General features: G+C 35.4%; 1 protein-coding gene across 1 annotated transcript in view; it reads left to right on the forward strand.

The window, feature by feature from the left end:
• The window catches only part of MMP16 (matrix metallopeptidase 16), a 169,823-nt gene that overhangs the window by 138,265 nt on the left and 11,595 nt on the right, over positions 1-19,963 (forward strand). Inside the window, exon 7 of the mRNA XM_042839620.1 lies at positions 16,549-16,687. Coding sequence (XP_042695554.1) covers positions 16,549-16,687 — 139 coding nt within the window. The remainder of the gene's footprint in view (positions 1-16,548; positions 16,688-19,963) is intronic.

Consider the following 19,963-nt stretch of genomic DNA (forward strand, 5'->3'; position numbering starts at 1 on the left):
CATGTTGAAAAGAAGAAAGAAAAGCAGCGAATATTCAATAGGGACTTTAATGAATTACAGTAGATGAAGCCCATTGTAAATGTACAGGATGGATACTCTATGGCACAATGCAAATTGTAGAATATCAAGAAGGACAAAAGCACAGGAATGCTTTCAGCTATGAAATGACTACCGAATAGTCATAATTTATGTACTTTAATATATGGGACTTTAACTGTCTAATGATAAAATATTTTCCAAACATTATTTAAACCTTTCAGTGTCCTCCCCTTGAAGTACCCTTCAAGTACTGAATGGTCTCAACAAGCCTTCTCTAAGCTAGAAAAGCCCAACTCCCTTAACCTTTCTTCATAGGAAAGGTGCTCCAGCCCTTTGACAATCTTCACAGCCTAGAATAGTTCCATTAAACCCCACCCTTCCTTCTTTCCTTTAACAATAGTTGTCTTGTTCACAGTTCCTCTAAAAGATGGGAACCCAGTCATAGCAACACTTATTATCCAGAACTTACTAACCTATATGCATATTGTTACACATATAAATATAATCTATAGAAAGATATAAAGAATTACAAATGTATATTATTAGGGATTTATTTACAAAAGTGACAGTGTAATGTATTTATGTGTTATTCAAACTCATAAACAACTTGAACAATCAGTTACAGTAACAGTCTGTACTATCTGGCTAATAATACTCATATTATTCATGTACTGGCCTATTGCAAAGTATGACCTTAGAAGGATGTATGACTCAGTATCTTCAGCAGGGCTTTAGATTTGTCAGATGGAAGATTATGATTTTTTCCAAGAAGGCTTTGTTTTCATTGGCAAATGATATGGTGTGAAAGGATTTGATCAGCATCAAAGCAGATGGTAGAGAGCTCCTCTCATGTCTGTCATAAGTGCTTTGCTTTTAATTAGATACAGTCTGTCCTCTCAGGCCAAACAGTTCCATTACAAATATAGTTCAGATTTTTTTCTGAAGGGCAGCCATCCCTTAGACACTGGTGTCTTTGGCTGTAGGCCCCTTGATGGTGTACCACACAATGCTTTCATTCAATGCAAATGATGTTAGCATGTTGTTAACACGTCAGTGTCCATGCCATCTTGCCTTAAATAAACCCTGCTCTGCAACACACGTATTATTATTTCACCTCAAGCTATTTTTTGAGTGACACAATGGTACCTGTTGTTTGACCATCTCTTCACTGCATGTTTAGATGATGTACATCACAGTAGAGCCCAGGGCAAAGGGGTAGATTTAACAGATGTCCTGAGACATCAGCTTGAACTTTTGTTTTCCCTGAGATAAAAATAAGACAGAATGCCTTGTTTAAACTCAAGTTAAATTCAATCTAAACATAGAAAAATTCCTTCCTGTTTTAAAGCCTTACAGAGAATCTGTGGAGCCTCTGGGGCTGCTCAAAACCTGACTGGACCGAACTTTGGGCAACCAGTTTTATCTGATTCTTTTTTGAGCAAGGGAGGGGGTCTCCAGAAGTGCTGTCAGTGTCAACCCTTCTGTGATTTTATGTAGAACTGAAATATGAAGATTACTAAAGAATAGAATTACAAAATGCCTTTTCATCACTTACTTTCCCCACTCTCCTCGAAAATAGGGACTGAGCATTTTTTCAGAAAACCTCCCAAAACTTCTGTAGGTACCTTCCAACCTCAGCCATTCTGTGATGCTGTGAATCCACTGAAATGTGATTGTTTCAACAATCCATGTTCCAGAACCATTTGATCCATCATTTCTTTTAGGGTACAGCCGTTACAGGGAGTAAGTAGTGAGATTTGGTCAGGAGTCTGATTTTTTACTGATATCATTGGGTGAGGAGAAGAGGCCAGGGACAGCAGACAGGGATATGTGGCTGTTGTTCATGAGGGGCTCATGGGAGGACTATAGGAAGGGGAAAATCTACCTTCTCTAATTGTGCAAGGCATATCCTCTCCTTTCTCTTTTCCCTGTATCAGCTTTCAGGAGAAATTGCCATCCTTCTCAATGGTCATACTCTGGTCTAGAACACTTTACTAAAGGACTAACTGTTTCCTCATGGTTCTCATGATGAACCATTAACATCCACACTTTCTTCACAGCATTTACATATTACAGTAAGAGAATTCTGGGACCCAATGACTTTTTCACTTATTATTTTACTACAGCAGAAATCACTTAACAAAAAGCACTAAGGAATAATAATAGAGTACAAAATGTATTCAATTTTTAAATTTGTCTATTTTCGGAGATTCGATGTTCAAGTGAACCAATGAAAAATATTTCATTGACAAGAGAATTGCAAAAAAAGCATCACTGACAAAAAAATATTTGCAAAAGCAAGCACAGCAAGGACAAATCTAAAATTACATGGAGGAATATCTTCAATTTTGTACCACCAGCAAGTGTTGGAATACTAATATTACATTTTAATTGGGGCTACCTCTAATGGAACCAAAGGGAATAAATGCAGGAACACCAAGCACAAAGAGTAATTACAATTTCTTGGTGAATAAAATGGTAATCTTTCAACTAATTTAGGTAAAGATTCTAGGAAACCATTGTAATAAATTGCAATGTAAGCTTTTCCAAGCAAGATATTGACCAGTCTTGGAAAAATTGGCTTAATTTTGATTTACAGCTAAGGCTTTATATTATAAGAAGTATTTATATTTTAGTTATTCATTTACTTTTCTATTTATTGCCTATTCGAGAGGTTAAGGATCAACAACGCATAGTACAGATTAAAATAAAATAATCTCATTTGTTCTTAGTTGTTTCTTGTACAAAGTGCTGCAATATAAAGAAGTTGAAGTCTTAAATAATTGAGTGATATCCACATACTTGTTTTTTTCAGCAATTCAGTGGAGCACTATTCACAGTTTGAAAATCTATTGAAATATAAGAAAATTATAGTAGAAAAAATTCTGTATTTTCTTCCTTTTTATAAGCCATCAATGAAGTATGGTCTTCTTTGCCTTGGAGTAAAGCCTTGGCCCAATTAAAAGTAACAAGAAAAAATTCTATTGATCATTATAGAATTAGGATTTCACCACTTAAATTGAGCACTGAGTAATGGGGATTAGGAAAAATAACACAAGAAGCAGCACATTAGCTTGTAATATTAAGTATATGAAATCAAGAACTGGTTTGCTATATAATATTAAACTTGATCATACTGCTCATCCCAGTCTGTAAATTGAAATAGGGCAGGAACAGTTTAAAGTAATGATTTGAAACACATACTGAAGAAAACACTGTATTATTAGATCAAACATTGCACTTGACAAAAGAGATCAGTGCTTTCCCCTTCTCCGTAGCAGTGTTTTTTCTGAATCTTACCATGATAGAGCCTTTGCAGGCATTTAGTGCTTTAAGTTGTGAACTCCTAGCTTATCTGTAATCATATTTAATTTACATCATCGCGTATTCACTGTTAGAAAGTCCTTCAATTCTTTTATGATCTAATTCCACTATCTGAGTGAGAATGCAAAGACAATCAAATATCTATCATTTTTATATCTGTTTTTTATCTCAGCTGATGTTGTTTTTGGCTGATCTTCACTGGATGTGAGACTCTCCATGGTCTGTTTTACCCTTTGGTCATTTCTGTCAATATCAATACTGGATCATTTCAAGAATAGATGTGTTCACCCAGAGAATACAGTGTAAACCCCTGCAGTCTTTTTCTAATCCTGCCACCTCTATAGACAAAAAGACTTGCTTAGCCTTGCAGCATGGCACTCAAAGCCAGTTCTGGTACCAAGATATATTTTTTGTTCTTGTTGTTAGCATAGTTTCACAGAACACAAGCATTAAACTGAGATCAAACAGCATATATTAGTGTCTTAGCTGTTCAGTGCTTTGAATCCAAAATAACTCCTCTAAACAGTTCCTTAAAGCATGTCTTCCCCTATTTTCAGAAGTTATCAGCTTATCAGAGCTTACTGCTTCATTCACTTACTAAGCAATATGAAATACTGACTTAAAAGAAGCCTGTATTAAATCCACATATAATTTTAAAAGCTGAATTTGGTTATGGCCTGGACTGTGTGTCTTGCTCCTTTTTAGTGATTTGTGCGGACCTCTCTGTCTCAGCTCATAGAATCATAGCATCACAGAATGCATCCTGTTGGAATAGACCTTCAAAGTTCATCTGGTTCCAACTTCCCTGCCATTGGCAGGAAAATCTTTTGCTCAGTCTTACAATGGTTGCCCAAAGCCCCATCCAACTGTCTGTGGATGGGGTGTTCACAACTCCTCTGGGCAACCTGTTACATTGCCTTACCACCTTCACGCTGAATACTTTCTTCTTAGCATCTAATTTGTCCTCTTTTATATTAAAGCCAGTACCCCTTATACTATAATTACACTCGCTGATAAAAAAAAGTCCCTCCTGATCTTTTCTGCAAGTTTCCTTTAAGTAGCAGAAGGTTAGTACAAGGTCTCCCCAAAGCCTTCCCTTCTCCAGGCTAAGCATAGCTTCTCCAGCATTTCTTCATAGGCGGTGCCCCAGCCCTCTCGTCATCTTTGTGGCCCTCCTCTACATTCACTCCAGCAGGACTGTGTCCTTATGCTGAGGGCCCTGGAGCTGAATACAGTACTTCAGATAGGATCTCATGAAAGCAGAGCAGAGAGGGAGAATCATGTCCCTTGACCTGCATATAGTTTTGATGTTACTTCTTACTTTTGAAAGCTATTTCATGATTTACAAACAACTTGTTATTTCAGTCCATGTATTCAATTAGCTAGTTTGTTTCAATCTGTCTCAGAGTCTTGTCTCCCCAGTTGTTCAATTACAATAACTAGTCTTTGAGGTTGGGATTTTTTTTTGCTTTTAGAGCATTTCATTAGAGGATTTCCTTGGCCAATGTGAATAATACAAGAACAAAGAAATATGCTTAGAAAGAACTTATTTACATTTAGAAAGATTGAGGTATAAAATAAAATGCTTTCTTACTTTGTTTACAAGTGTCTTGTATCAAAATGTATTCTAGAGTACAAAGATCACTGCATAAAAGCAATGAATATTCTTTTAATACATCCATAAAAATATTTGGAGTGCTAATTTCTGTGTTCATATGCTATCAAGAATAAGTTTGTGACAGGTGGCTTTGGTTAACAGTTGTTTAACATTTGGATATAGTTTTGTGCTCCCTTGTCTTCATGAGCAGTTGAAAAAATGTGGAAAATAAATAAAAGTGAACAATAAAAACATATTACAGAAGAGGCCTAGCAATGTACTGTACCTGGAAATTATGCTAGATGATCTCCAGACATGTCCTGGTCACAGTCTTACTCATGTGGGTGAAAATTATTTTTCACTAAGTGAATCCTTCTGTGTTCTGTTTGGACTTTTCCAATCTCCTTGGATTGGCAGTGATAGATAGCTGAGTTAGAGTGATAGAAGTGAGTAATTTATGGGTTTGGCTAGATCATTTCTCTGTTTGACTTTTTTTAGTGTTTTCCCTTTCAGCATCTAGAAATCAGCATCTAGAAATTTGACGAAGCAGATTATGTTGTCTCTTGCATTCTCAGTGAACTTCTGGTTATTTAGGCCCATAGCCTTAATTCCACACAGAATCAATCCCTGCATTTGGAGGAAAAAATAAAGATTTATTCTCTTAAGGAATTTCTGATATTCGAGGAAAGCCCAATGACTCAGAAATATCTGTAATCCGCTCACTCCTCAGGCAGATGGTGAAGCATCATATTACATGTGATAAAGTGATAAAGACAGACAGGTAGAGAAAATCCAGTTATCCTGATTTCATTAGAATGGTTGATCTCTTTTGACCAGGCAAAGATAAGTCTGTCCTGGACCATTTTACATTATTTTTATGCTATTCCTTGCAAATATGGAGCTAACAATTTCCTATGGTAAAATATGGTTTTGAAAAAGAAATAAAAGTTATATTGAAAAATGTAAGGACAGAAAAACCAAATATTTCTTATTTTCTTCTTATGGCCCAAGATAAACAGCAAAAACAAATTGAAAAAAAATGTGGAAAAATAACCTTAAATTTTCTACCTGAGCTTACAGGCAATATGCTTGATCTTCTCTGGCAGATATTTTTTTTTTGTTAGATCTATGCTATTGTTGTTAAGACAGTATAGCATACTGCTAAGGAATATTGTGCAGTTGGGAACATAAGCTTGAAAATATTTTAATGCTAATATCCTATCTATTCATAGGTTTTCAAAACCTGATTACAACTGTATTTAAAGGGAAGAGGTAGTCCACAACTACTGGCACTCTTTTTCTTAATGAAACAGTGAAGTTTGATAGTTTGAATAAAAGTGGAGAGTATACATACAATCACATAATCACAGAATCTCGAAGGTTGGATAAGACCTACAAGATCCTCCAGTCCAACTGTCCACCTATCAGCAATAGTTCTCACTTAACCATGTCCCTCAACGCAACGTCCAAGGGTTCCCTGAACACCTGCAAGGTTGATGACTCCACCATCTTTCTGGGCAGCCCATTCCAGTGCCTGACCACTCTTTCAGAGAAGTAGTATTTCCTAACATCCATCCTGAATCTCCCCTGGCGCAGCTTGAAGCCGTTCCCTTTAGTCCTATCACCAGTTACACAAGAGAAGAGGCCAAACCCCAGCTCACTACAACCTCCCTTCAGGTAGTTATAAAGAACAGTAACGTCTTTCCTGAGCCTCCTCTTCTCCAGACTGATTAAATCAATGAACAATATCAGACTTCAGTGATGAAGGAAGTTGCAAGATTACTATCAATGACATTTAAAACAGAAGAAAAACTCAAGTATTTGCCAGATTTAACCTAGCAATCTGTTATTTTAAGTGCTGGCTATTTAGTTTCCCATAGCACTATGAGGAGAAAATATCAGTGTAAGAGAAGTACCAAAAAGTACGTATTTGTAACTAGAAAATCTGTGACTCGTTTAAACAAGATATTCAGCATATATTCTATATTTCCAAGAAAAATGGTAGTGTGTTGACGCAGCCTATATAAATGCAGGGCTCACAGAAACATAATTTCCCTTCCAGCTCAGTTTTATACTATGATTTGTAAAGAAACAAGAACAGCGATGGAGTAGACATCCTCACTTCATATGCAACAATTAATTAAACCGTTTCATTCTTTAGCCCCTAATATATACTGACATGCTTTGAATAGTGAATCTATCAATTTTTTGAATTATATTATTTGGAGAGGCATGTGTTTTAATGTAAACATGATACTTATTTCCATTTGAGTCAACACTATAAAAATATTTGCAGTTTAAATATAACATATACTTTATCAGAACACTTTTTTTTCCCCCAAGACCAGGATATTTTTTGCATTTTTAATGACAATTTTATTTTTATTACTTAAAAATGTACAGTTCCTTATCTTTCTATAGTGCAGAATATTCCATGAACTCCTGAGACTCATTGACATGTGAGAACTCTCCAAAGGTACAAGCAAAAGAATTGGGTGCAAGACTATTTACAGACTTTTCTAGACTCCCAAGTGCAGTCACTACTGGGAAATAGCAGCTCTGTTAATGCCTAATGCTCGTTGGATGAAGAGTTTTGTTCAGAACTTCATGTACATGTGCTGTAACTTGCAGTGCATTAGAGCGAATGGGAGCTTTCCAAGGATTCCTGGCTGCAAGCCTAGATATAATGTCTTCAGAGGATTTTGTTGTGCTTCTTTTATGACTGGCTGTTTGTTTGTTCATATTGAATCATCATCATATGGCAGTAGGAACATTTCATGGAGTCAAAGTCTTTTTTACTTTGGACAAAATCAAAATGAACTGAAATGGTGAATCCAGTTTGGAACAAAGAAACCAAAAGGAAATATAGCTGTTTTTGTTGTTGCTTCTTCTTCTTCTTTTTTTTTTTTTCCTTTGACTGAATAATCAAGTTGACAATAATACAACATTAGTGACATGACTTGTATTGATTTGTTACCATTACTGTGTTCTAGAACACATCAGAAAAGCCATTGAACCTATCATCTCCAGTTGCACTATATTGCAAGATCTGGCACTTTTAGACTTGTAGTTGGAATAGGTTAACTGGAAAAGTTCTGGTATGGAAGATTTTCCAGGAAGAGTTAAGTGCTCTCTGAGTATATGACAATGATATTGTTTGTGGTGTTCTCTCACAACAAGCACAGATCAAACCATTGTGTTGTTACATATCTGAGAATGCTGAATTTCATGTTTAGTGTCATCCATCTGCTGGTGATAATCAAAGACTCAGTGACATAATTTAAAAGTATTCTACATAATAGTTTTTCCTAGAACTGAAAGAATTCTGCATATATTCACAGATTTTTTTAGATTGTTTCAGGGTGTCTCCGAAGGTTAATAAATACAAAGAAATGCATAAATATCATTGCTACTGTCTACATAGGAAAAATAGGACAGGTGGATATGCATCAAAACATTTTATAAAAAGCTGAAAAAATTGATAATGAAGAAAATATAAAATATAAATTTGAATAAGGCAGAAAGAATTAAAATAATGGATATATTAAAATCACTATTTACTAATGAGAGTAGATCAGAAACAAAATGAGGACACATTTCAAAATTTAATATTAAGCAAATATTTTAGCTAGCAATGACCATAAACCCAATAGTGTGTACTTGTTGCTAAGAAGACCAATAGTATCCTGGTGTGCATTAGAAAGAGCATGGCCAGCAGGTCAAGAGAATTTATCCTTCCCATCTACTGTGCCCTGGTAAGGTCATACCTGAAGTACTGTTTCCAGTTCTGGGCTCTTCAGTTCAATACAGGCAGGAAACTTCTTGAGAGAGTCCAATGGAGAACTGGGGTTTTTCTTTCAAAGCCAAAACATAGCATCATACTAGATATGAAGAAAATCAACTCTGTCCCAGCTGAAATCAGAACAAAAGATGATTAAGAGCCACAGGCATCTCCCCTATGAGGAATGACTGAGCCCTGGGTCATCCTGGAGAAGACTTAGAAGTGATCTTATTGGTGCTTATAAATACCTAAAGGGTGGATGTCAAGGGGACAGGGCTAAGCTATTTTTGGTGGGGCCTAGTGATAGAACAAGAGGCAATGTTCTATCTGAATGTGAGAAAGAAATGCATTACTGTAAGGTTGATAGAGCTCTGGGACAAGCGGTCCAGAGAGATTGTACAGTCATTTTCTCTGGAAATATTCAAAACCTGGATTTCCTGTGCAACCTACTATAGGCAATCTGCACTAGAAGAGAAATTGGACTTGACAATCTCCAGATGTTCCTTCCAACCACTGCTATTATGCAGTTCTGTGAATGTGATCAAAGTGTTCTTAAGTGAATACCAAATACTAATAGCAGTTTTAAGAGATGCCTCATTTAGAGTGAAATTGTTGATATGTAATAGTGTAAATTTGTTAGTGTGAAAGTAGAGAAGATATTAAAAATATTAAAACTAATAATAAAACTGCTGCTTTCATCTGCACTGCCAACGGCAACAGCAGTCATTAAGTTAGAGAATATAACTTAAAAATTGTGTTAGTTAGTTACTGCAGTTAGATAATGCACTCACCTGAGCACAGACAGGGAAGGGCCAAAGCTCTCATGAAGGCATTTGTTTTGAAAGATTTATAACCAAGGTTATGGATGCCTCTGAAAATAAGCTATGTTCACTATATTCATTTGAAAAAGTTATTTCTCCATAATTTCTGCATAAATTACACCAAAACTGTTACATAAATAAACAAACAAGAAACAAACAAATAATTTAATGCCTCTTTGGGCACTTTTAAATCACAAGATCCAGTGTTTTAAGGGTTTATTTTCTTTTTTTTTTTTAATATATGTATGCATATTTTGGAATATTGAGGGAAATGCACAGAGTACTTGGATTCATACTGAGCATTTCAGAGCTGTCATACTGTAGAAAATAGAATTACACCTTTTCTAATGTAAAACACTGACATAAAGAATACTTCAATTGTGTCCAATTCACTCTAAAACAGATGAACTTCTTGTCCTACCACTATTATATTTAATGAAATGTAAATCCCATGAAACATTGTCACAAAGGATGTGAAGGATGTGAATAGTAGATGAACAAATGATTCTTCCACCTAATCTTCCATCTGATCCTTCTGAGAGACTAATTAAGAGGCCCACCTGTAGAAATAACTATTTCTTATTATTCTAAGGAAAAATCAAAAGAAAAAAAAAAAAGCAAATTAGAAAATGTCTTTAATCACATAGCATGGGTGAAACTGACCAGATACATCAAGGGATGACTTGGCTGCACAACAGATGTGTCCTTGATTTTTTTTATACATTTAAATAGTCACAACAGAATGTCAGTTTCATTAGCTTTTACTTTTTGACCTTTTGACCTACAGTTTTCCTTTAGCTTTGTTTTGTGGTTTTGTTTTGTTTTGATTTGCTCTGGTCTGGTCTGGCTTTTGGTTTGTCTTCAACTCCTTGCTTTTCACAAGGCTGTTGTGTTCTTTTTTTCCTCAGTCCTTGGCAGGGAGTTTTTACCCTATCTTAAACGTGTTTTCTGAGAGGCCACCACCTTGACTGTCAAGCTCGGCTGTGCCCTTCACAGGTGCTATTGCAGCTGACTGGAACTGACTGGAACAGACTGTGAATAGAATGGTGTAGCTTGGTCTCTTCTCACATAGGATCCTTGTATCCCCTAATGCCGGCACCTAACAAAATAGTTTGTAAAATAGGGAACAAAATACATGTCTTGGATCTAGCATCATGCAGCACTAGAAATGGGAAAACTGGGATGTGGTATTTTATCGAAATTAAAACATAAAGTTAGGAAGGGTATCAGAGGGTTTGCCAACATTTTGGCTAATTGACCCTATTTAAATTTTTTTTATATGTTTTTGCTTCATCTTCAGTTGTAGTTTCTTTTATTACATCCTAACTTTCTGGTGCAGTAGCAGTAAATAAACCAGTAGTAGACGTTGGATGAACAAGAGTGCAGTTTGCAATTTCATTTAGCATCCGTGAAGGAGATATATTCGGCGTATTAAAAATTGAAGGGAAAAAAACCTTTCTTTTTTGACTAACAGTCTTTCAGACTATCTACTGAGTGACATAGTCTTTTGACTCCTTTGGAAAGAGAATTAGCATATTTTAGTCTCTAATCTTTGAACTCTAACCATTGGATTATTGATCCTCTTTTTAAAAGTACAGCAAGAGACTTCAGCATGAGTTATGAGAAATGGTTTTGCATGTGTCTCAAATGAGAAAAGAGACTATTCAATCTAAAGATTCCTCAGAAAATGAAGCCAAGAGAGCAGATTTCAACATAAACAGAGCCCATTTTTGACCCTGTGTTTTGGTTTAACCTGATACCAGAAAGTCATTTGCTCACCCTACCCTTTCCAGAGGGATGAGAAAAAGAATCAAGCAAAAGAAAAAATTAAAACTCAGGGTTGAGATAAAGCTATTTACTAAGATAGAGAAAAGAAAAAGGATAATAGAGATGATAAATATATATATATATATGTTTAAGTATATTACAAGTGATACACAAGTGATTGCTCACTATCCCCTGGACTCTTTCCCAGGTAATCCCCAGGCATCAGAAGAGAGTGAGATGAACTCCTATCCCATTTAAAACTCCTCCCACTAGATGTCAACTGCCATGGAACATCCCTTTGGCCAGTTTAAGTCAGCTGTCCTCATTCTCATCCCTCCCAGCACCTTGGGCCTCTCACTGAGAATGGCATTGGCTCTGTACAAAACAGCTTATAAGTAACTATTAACATCGGTGTGTTATCAACATTGTTTTTCCCAAAGAACCAAAAACAGAGTTGTACCACACACTCTCAAGAAAACAATTCAATCCTAGTGAAACTAAGACAGCCTGAATAAATTGTTTGCCATTAATTTACATCATCATTTACATAAGACAAGAAATACTAGAAAAATATGCATGCTACTTCTTAGCAAAGATTTCCTAAGTAAAATCATTCCATACATTTCATGCTTGAAAATGCATTTAGACCAGAAAAAGATTTCACGTCAGTGGTTTGGCTGAAATTGAACACTTCATTTCAGGTGAAATGTATCACTTCCCGTGAACAACAAATTCATGACTGTACCCATACCTTCTATTCTGAGTCATAGGCAGTTCTTCTGATCCTGGTGTTGGGTAGATAAACATATTGTTAAGAAAAGGGGTATGTATGTTCATTACAAACAATGGCTATAATTTCTGTGGAGGAGTGCTTCAGTGTCTCATTAGCTGATTAGTAATGGGAATTAGCAGTAGTTAACAAATTGTACCAAGGAATTATATTCCTTACTTGCAAATGTAGGGAAGCATCAGAATGTGAAATGTATCTGATGCTGATTTTGTGTCTCCTGAGTTGGTCTTATGTCCACTCCAGGATCTCACCACAGGAGGTGCTAAGGTTTTTCTGGTTTAAAAGTTAAAAGGTTTCTGGGTTCTCACAGTGGTTTTTTAGGGTACATTTTCACCCCGTTATATGGTCATGCTGTTGTCACATATTCATTAAGAGAGATGAATTGGTTTTACTAGTTCAAATCTTCAACTCATTATGCGTTCATCTGTTAGAAACTAGATAACAGTCCATAACAGTAGTTATGGCAGATAACAGTAGTTTTAAAGGAGCCTAGTTTGTTCTTAAAGTAAATCAGCTTAATAATAAGATGACCTAAAGTATTCAGTCTGTACATAAAATAACCCATTTAGTTGTTTCCTAAAATTGGAAGCATTATTAGCATTAGCAAATTGGCTAAATTGGTAGCATCCATTTAATGTCTGATTCCAGTGTCATTAGAACCAATTGTTTTCTTCTGTGTAATTAAGTAGGAACTGAAGTACGGCTAATCTGTACATTTCCTTGCACATCCTGCATGTATTAAAATAGTAATAACTATAATGTCAGCACTCATTCTCAAAACTAATACAGTTTTTTACTTTTAAATTTTTTAGACTGTAACTCTTTCTTCTGCTCCATTAAAACAGTTTTAAAGAAATTCTCAAAAGCATTTTATTCTTTTTTATTATTACGTGCATTTCTCTTTTAGGTTAAATGCTATAAATTTCAAATTTGGAATGCTGAGAATGGATGCTATGATAGAAATAGTGAAATTCCCCAAAATAAGTAGGAACAAAGACCTTAAATCCGTGTGTTGCAGGCCCAGTAGCAAACCCTGTTATCCTGCAATCATTGGAATCTCCTGGTAAAATTCAGATGAACTGATGAAGTAGGTGTGGAAAAGTGGCTTTTGAAATTATATCAAGATATTATATATTATCAAGATATTCCTGATTTATAACTACTTTGATACAATACATATAAATAATATTCACCAAAATTCATGGAACTTTGAAATATTCTCATAAAGGTATATAGTAGTGGACCTTCATTATCCCCTGTATCATGTTCTTTAGGAATATAGTCTCTGGAGGTTTTATTCTGTGATATTTCTTTATACACAACCCTTCTTTCTCTGTAAGAGAACAATTTGAAATCACTAAAGATCGTAGTCATTATTTACCATGTGCTGTTTTCACAGTGCTCAGATGGGAAAAGCTTACGATGCACATTTGTCTGATTTTTTCAGTTTACCTCTCCAGCTCTGCATAGCTTCTGGGAATGTTTGATCTTCTATTGACAAAGGCTTGCTTTTGCAGGTGATGAAAGGTGGCTTATGGGAAAAGGCATGACCCAGGCTGAAACCTTCATGTATTTTGTCAATACTATTAACCTACAGTATTAATTGGAATTCAGCATTTAATTAACATTGATTTAGGGCAGAAGTATTACATCTATTTGCCTTTCTGTAGAAAATTAAATTGGCCTAGCAGTGATCTCTGAGGAAAAGCCATAGGAAAACTCTAGCAACTGTAGATGCTCTGTTTTTCATTTTTGCATCTCATTCCATGTTTTGATGGTGGAATACCCTTAACAGCACTATATATATACTTTAACATCACAACTTTTCTTTCCTTCTATACCCACAGCATGTTTTCATATTCTCTTTAAAACTAGCACGAGACCTAATTTTTTCTTAAAGGCAAAATAATTTTAGTTTCCAAGTAGGTGTGAAAGCTATCACAAAAAAAAATTTCAGTTTTTTTGTTTCCTTTGTCCATAATAGTATTTCTGAAGTAGCTCACAGTCTGTCCTTCCTCAATGCCCATTTTCTGATTCTTAAATATATTGTTCTCTTTTGAATTCAGTTTCGATTTTTTGTTTGTTTGTTACAGTTCCTGTTTTTTGAACTGGGAATAATTGTCCAAGTTTAACTGACTTAGTATACTTGTGATTATAATATTTAATGATCTATTATTATACATTATCCCAGCTGCACCGGGATGATCCAGGTATTTTGTTAATGGCTGCAGATGCTTACAAAAAAACATTTGCTAGCCAGCAAGGAAAGGCACTAAAAGCTGTGTGGTTTTTAGACTTAGGTTTGCAATGCATGTGACAAGTCATAAGTTCAACCTGTCTGCAGGAGTTAATGTGTTTTGGGGAAATAGAGTAATTAGAAGTATATTAAACCGATATAGTGGAAAGAAACAGCTTTTCAATGCACAGTATTTCTCAAAAGAGACAAAAATGTGTTTATTTAGTATAGGCAAGTATGCTGAGTTGTGTTTTGTCAGAGAAACATTTTCAGACTATTTACTTTGAGTGTGAATGAGTGAATTCTTGGAGTGAATAAGCTTTTTTTATGACTGTGCCTCTTTCCAATTTCAGTAATAGCCAAATTTCATTGTAAATGCATTTTCCAGTACTTGTATCTGTTTATCAAAATGCAGATGATAAAAATGCTAGTAAATAGAAATTTCTTAAGGAGAAATTTAGTAAATTTTGTCATATGTGCTGAAATGATTCATTCTTTCTATAAACAGAGCCTTTCTATTTGATACCTCTGAAAGATCCTTGGCATGTTTCACTGCCACAATTTCTCAAACTGGGTTCCAGAGTTTGAACTCTGGCAATCTAAAATTGTTAGGTCTGTTAAGTTCATATAAAATTCAGCCAGGAAAATTCAATTTACATAAACAAATTGTTACAAATTGTCCTGTCAGTGTTCACCAGCATCTACCTTTCCCGTTCTTTTAAATGGTCCAAAATTCCAGTCCAGTTTTCAGACATTGCCAGATACTTATCCATCTTATCCGTCTGCCTATCTCTGAAAATACATCTCTTGGCAAATAATGTGATTGTTTCTATGTATTCATGTAAGAATATAAAAATACTAAAATTATACCCTTCCAAAGTTTTATTTCTGTGAAAATCTTTCACCAGTCTGTTCTTGGAAGACTGTAAAGCTGTGTTAGTACAATTTAAGGATGGGAAAAATGCTAAAACAATTTAAGAAGGTCAGTGGGAAAGATTCTTTAGTAATGCTGGTGCTGCTCCATTGAATTTATTGAAGTCAAGGAATTTATACTAATGCACATTTGAAGCCAGAACTTGGTTTTCTATGTTCAAATTGTGTTTCAGAATGGAATATTTAGACATTAAGAGTAGTGGCATATAAAGATCATATTTCAAGCAATAGATTCTTTCTTCATAATATTTGCCAGACATATCAAATTATAGAAAAACCTCCTGAAAACAAGTAGAAGAACAAAGATCCTGGATTAGATCTTGCAAAGGGCTGCTGTTGTTGGTGATACAGAAAATGAAAGAAGGTAAATGAAGGCTGAACACCAGCGAGCAGCAGCGACTTTTGTTAGTTGCTTACAACTTTTCACACTGGCAGCTATTATGTTGTCATACACATTTCTGCAGATGCCTCTGTATGTCTTGAGTCTGCATATGTTTAGAAAGGAATCTGTAAAAGAAAAGTGCCATTAATTCCTAAATTATCGCCTTTGTTTTAGGGTTCTTCTCAACCACAAGTGGTAGGTGACTGGGAGAGTGTATCAGAGAGCTGTTATTGAATGTTTTCTGCTTTTGTTTCCTTGTTTGTCAATTTGCTGATGTCTCAAGACAGAAGATGCAGGCCTAGTGTGCCATGGTAGTAACTGATACTAGAAAGAAAGGACTTTGGTTATTTTTTTGACAATTTTGTATTTGCTACCCCTTTCATGACTATTAAACTTTTTGCAGCAAAGACTGCAAATCTTCACTACAGTAAAGTTGGGGCTATTGTACTAGCATTCTAGTTATATTTATGGACACTGCACTGTTAGCAGCCACTGGAGAGAAATGGCTTGCAGAATTAATTGATCACACATATACATACAACTCAGTTCAAAAGCACTTGTAGTCTTCTAATGTTGAGCCTCTTCCTGGAATGATTTTGAGAAGATTACATCATCTTATACAGTACACCGTGCATTCTGCTGAAGATTATCTGCTCCACACACACAGTTCAAGTAGGCAGCTTATTCTAACCTCAGGGAACAAGCAGTTTTGACACGTTTGGAATGAGAGGAAGTAGCATGAATGCACAAATGCAATTATGTGAACACCAAAAGAATCTGCACTAAAAATGCTAGGATAGGTTGTTCATTATTTCCAGGATATCAACTCATGTATCAGTGCCTCAAAACATAGTAAGAAATGTGTATTTGGTTTCCAGGATCAGTGGTTTTGGCGTGTCAGAAACAACAGGGTGATGGATGGATACCCCATGCAGATTACCTACTTCTGGAGAGGGCTGCCTCCCAGCATTGATGCAGTTTATGAAAACAGCGAGGGCAATTTCGTCTTCTTTAAAGGTAAGAAAAGTCAGAATTTGTGTAATACTTATGACTGATGATTATTTTTTTTTTTTAATTTATCCATTTTTACTAACGGTTTATAAATTATGTTGTAAATTCATAGCTAACTGAAGAGTACATGAGTTCTGTTTTTTCATTCTGTCAACTCAGCTTTAATTTATGATTATCTTCAAATTATCAGATTTTTTACTCTGATATATGCCATAGAAATTTGGAAGTATAAATTCAACATATTACATTGCAGTGATCCTTTTTTGGATCATTTTGGATCCTATGAATCATATGAATTTGTATCCTATTCAATCTTTCTTTGGAAAATGTGGATCAGATGCAAGAATGCATACATACAATGTATTTTCATATACTTCTCTTTGTTCTCCTTTATTATTACAAATGATCTTTGCATTTTTAAATGTTACCTCATCTACGTATATCTTACTGTCTGCTGTGCTGTATTTATTTAATATGAGTACTATGATGCTCAGAGTTTCATCTTTTCCATAGATGTATCTTTGGTATTTTTATAAAAGTTTCAATCTAGACATCAGTGGATCATTAAAATTATTCTAATTCCGATTTTGTAAGAAATTATCCTGCATGTTAAATGAATACTCATTTAGCAATAGAAGAGTGAAAACCGTATGAAATATGTTTGATGAGGTAATACTTTAAGAGAAGAAATAAGAAACTGCAATTTGTGTTGTGTGTGATTCACTTAACCCACTACAAAAAGGTAGAAAATATCTTTGTTTCTAAATTGTAATGTCAGAGATGAATCATTTTTTATGAGCAGAATAATGAACAGGAAATATAAGAAATATTTCATTCACTACGAAATGGTTATCACCTTTTGAATACTAAGTGAAAAATACTTAATAATATGAAGAAATAGCACATAGTGCAATAGAGATTAATCATATATTCTGTTAATGAGGAGCTGGAGGTGTTCAATGCCAGGTTGGATAGGACCCTGGGCAATCTGATCTAGTGCTTGATGTAGCAGTTTGTTACCCTACCTGTGGCGAGGGATTTGGAACCTGATGATCCTTAAGGTCGCTTTCAACAAAAGCCATTCTATGATTGTAGGAACTTGTAGGCATTTTGTTGTGAACTGTAAGATAAATTACATTCCATGCAGCACACTTCTATTTACATTACATCAAAACAATGTATGCTTTAACTTGTGTTACCATAAAATAAATTTAATGTCATAAAATTGGAGAAATTAGGAAGTTCAGGAATCATTATGAAAGTACCTCAAAATTCCTATCCCACTGCCTGATTTTTGTGTCTGTGGGTCATGTAAGGATAGAAGGATTATTCTGTAGGTATTTCTTGGCTTATTGTGTTACATAGAGCAAAGAACCATCCTGTGCATGCCAGAACTCTTCCTCAATAATTCTGGGATCCACTGCCTGAACTTCAGACAGAAATTATCCAGCTCAGTGTCATACCTGCTTTCCTTTCATTTCTTGCCCAGAGATCAAAATTTGTTCTGTCATTATTTAAATCTTCACCCAGTGTTGGCTGACTCATTTTAGGCCTTAGAGGAATAGATTGATTGTATTAAATGTAATATCGTAAGTTTACAAGACAACAGGAGAGGCTAAGAGGAATTTTTTTTAACATGGGAAATTAAATAATCAAGATTGACTAAAGGAAGCAGAAACAACATTTCTTACAAGTTGTAAAATTATGTTCTTTTTTCTCTTGCTTATTCTCAGTTTATGTTCTTTGTGTTCAGATTAGCCAGTTTTGTGCTTTGATATCATATAGCTGGATTTTAACTTGCTTTTGCTGAGTTCCTTTGTTTGTGCAGTGATGTTTGTACTTGTTCTTTGTTCTTTGTCTTTGTTCTTTTCAAAAGTCAAAAGTGCTTACATTTCCTTGTAGGAATTTTTTTTCTGGATTTTTGCTTCTCTGTCACTAAATCTTTTTGATTTTCAATATCTACCTGATGATATTTGTCTATCAGTGGAATTTGTATTTTCCTAATACCACAGAGTTAATAGGTTCAACTGAGCCTTTTATATGCATATTCTTGACAATTCCTGTTAAAGAAAGATCTCAACTGATTTGTGAAACAAGCCTGCAAAAGTCTATGTACAAGGGCTGCTCTGAAAGTAATGCCTCCTATTTTATTATGTTGGCCAACAAAATCGGAGGCAGATGTTGGTCACATTGCAGTAGAGGTCAAACCCTCCCACCAATATTTTGTTACATTTTGTTGCCATGTAGCAGATGGCAGAAGAGGGGCAGTCTGACAAAATGGCATCTGGGATGGAAGTGCATATGAAGAAAAGTTGTGGAATTGAATTCTTCCATTGGGAAAAAATGACTCTCATTGACATTCATCGACTTGCTGAATGTTTATGGAGACCAAACAGAGGATGTAGCACAGTGAGGTGGTTGGTGGTACATTTCAGCAGTAGTAACAGTGACGTGAAAGACAAGCCATGTTTCAGGTGGCCATGCACAGCTGCAACACCATGAAATGAAGTGCTTTTCTATCAGTTCCATCCATGCAGACTGACAGATAATAACCAGTGAACTGTACATGGAGCTGAATATCTGCTTCAGTGAGTTGGAAAGAGTAGTGGAAACCTGGAATACCACAAAGTTTGTACCAGGTGGGTCCCACAAATGCTCACAGAGGAACAAAAAGACCATTTGCAAGTTTTTCAGTACCTATTGAACCAATATCAGGCTGAAGGAAACAGCTGTCTGGATCACATCATCAGTGATGACAAGTTGTGTTGTCACCTCTATAAGCCAGAGTCAAAATGGCAGCCCATGGTGTGACAATCTGTGAATTCCCTATCAAAGAATGCACTGCTTTCAGCAGATAAAGTGATGTGCATTGTCTTTTGGAATAGGAAAGTAGTGATCCTTCTGGAAGTCCTGGAACCCGGATAAACCATCAGCTCTGATTGCTACATCATGCTTCAGAGTAAGCTGAAGGCTCAAACTTCCAAAGTCGAGCCAGAGAAGAAGACAATATCCTAAATCCTCATTAATATTCTTCATCTTTTTTTAGCCCTGAAGTAGTCAGGCAGTTGGACTAGATAATTTTTGATGGCCTCTTCCAACTCAACTCGACTCAACTCGACTCAACTCAGCTATTCTATTCTAATTTGATTTGTTTAAATACTTGCCTTTTATGACAGAAATCAAGTTTGAAATAGTTGATTTAAATGATAAAACAGGTTTAAATCTTCATTACTCTTTTCCTTTCCTTTCCTTTCCTTTCCTTTCCTTTCCTTTCCTTTCCTT

Source organism: Centrocercus urophasianus, unplaced genomic scaffold (genome assembly GCF_019232065.1).
Source record: "Centrocercus urophasianus isolate 14NV4802_14NV808 unplaced genomic scaffold, USGS_Curo_1.0 seq_11, whole genome shotgun sequence".
Classification (NCBI taxonomy): domain Eukaryota; kingdom Metazoa; phylum Chordata; class Aves; order Galliformes; family Phasianidae; genus Centrocercus; species Centrocercus urophasianus.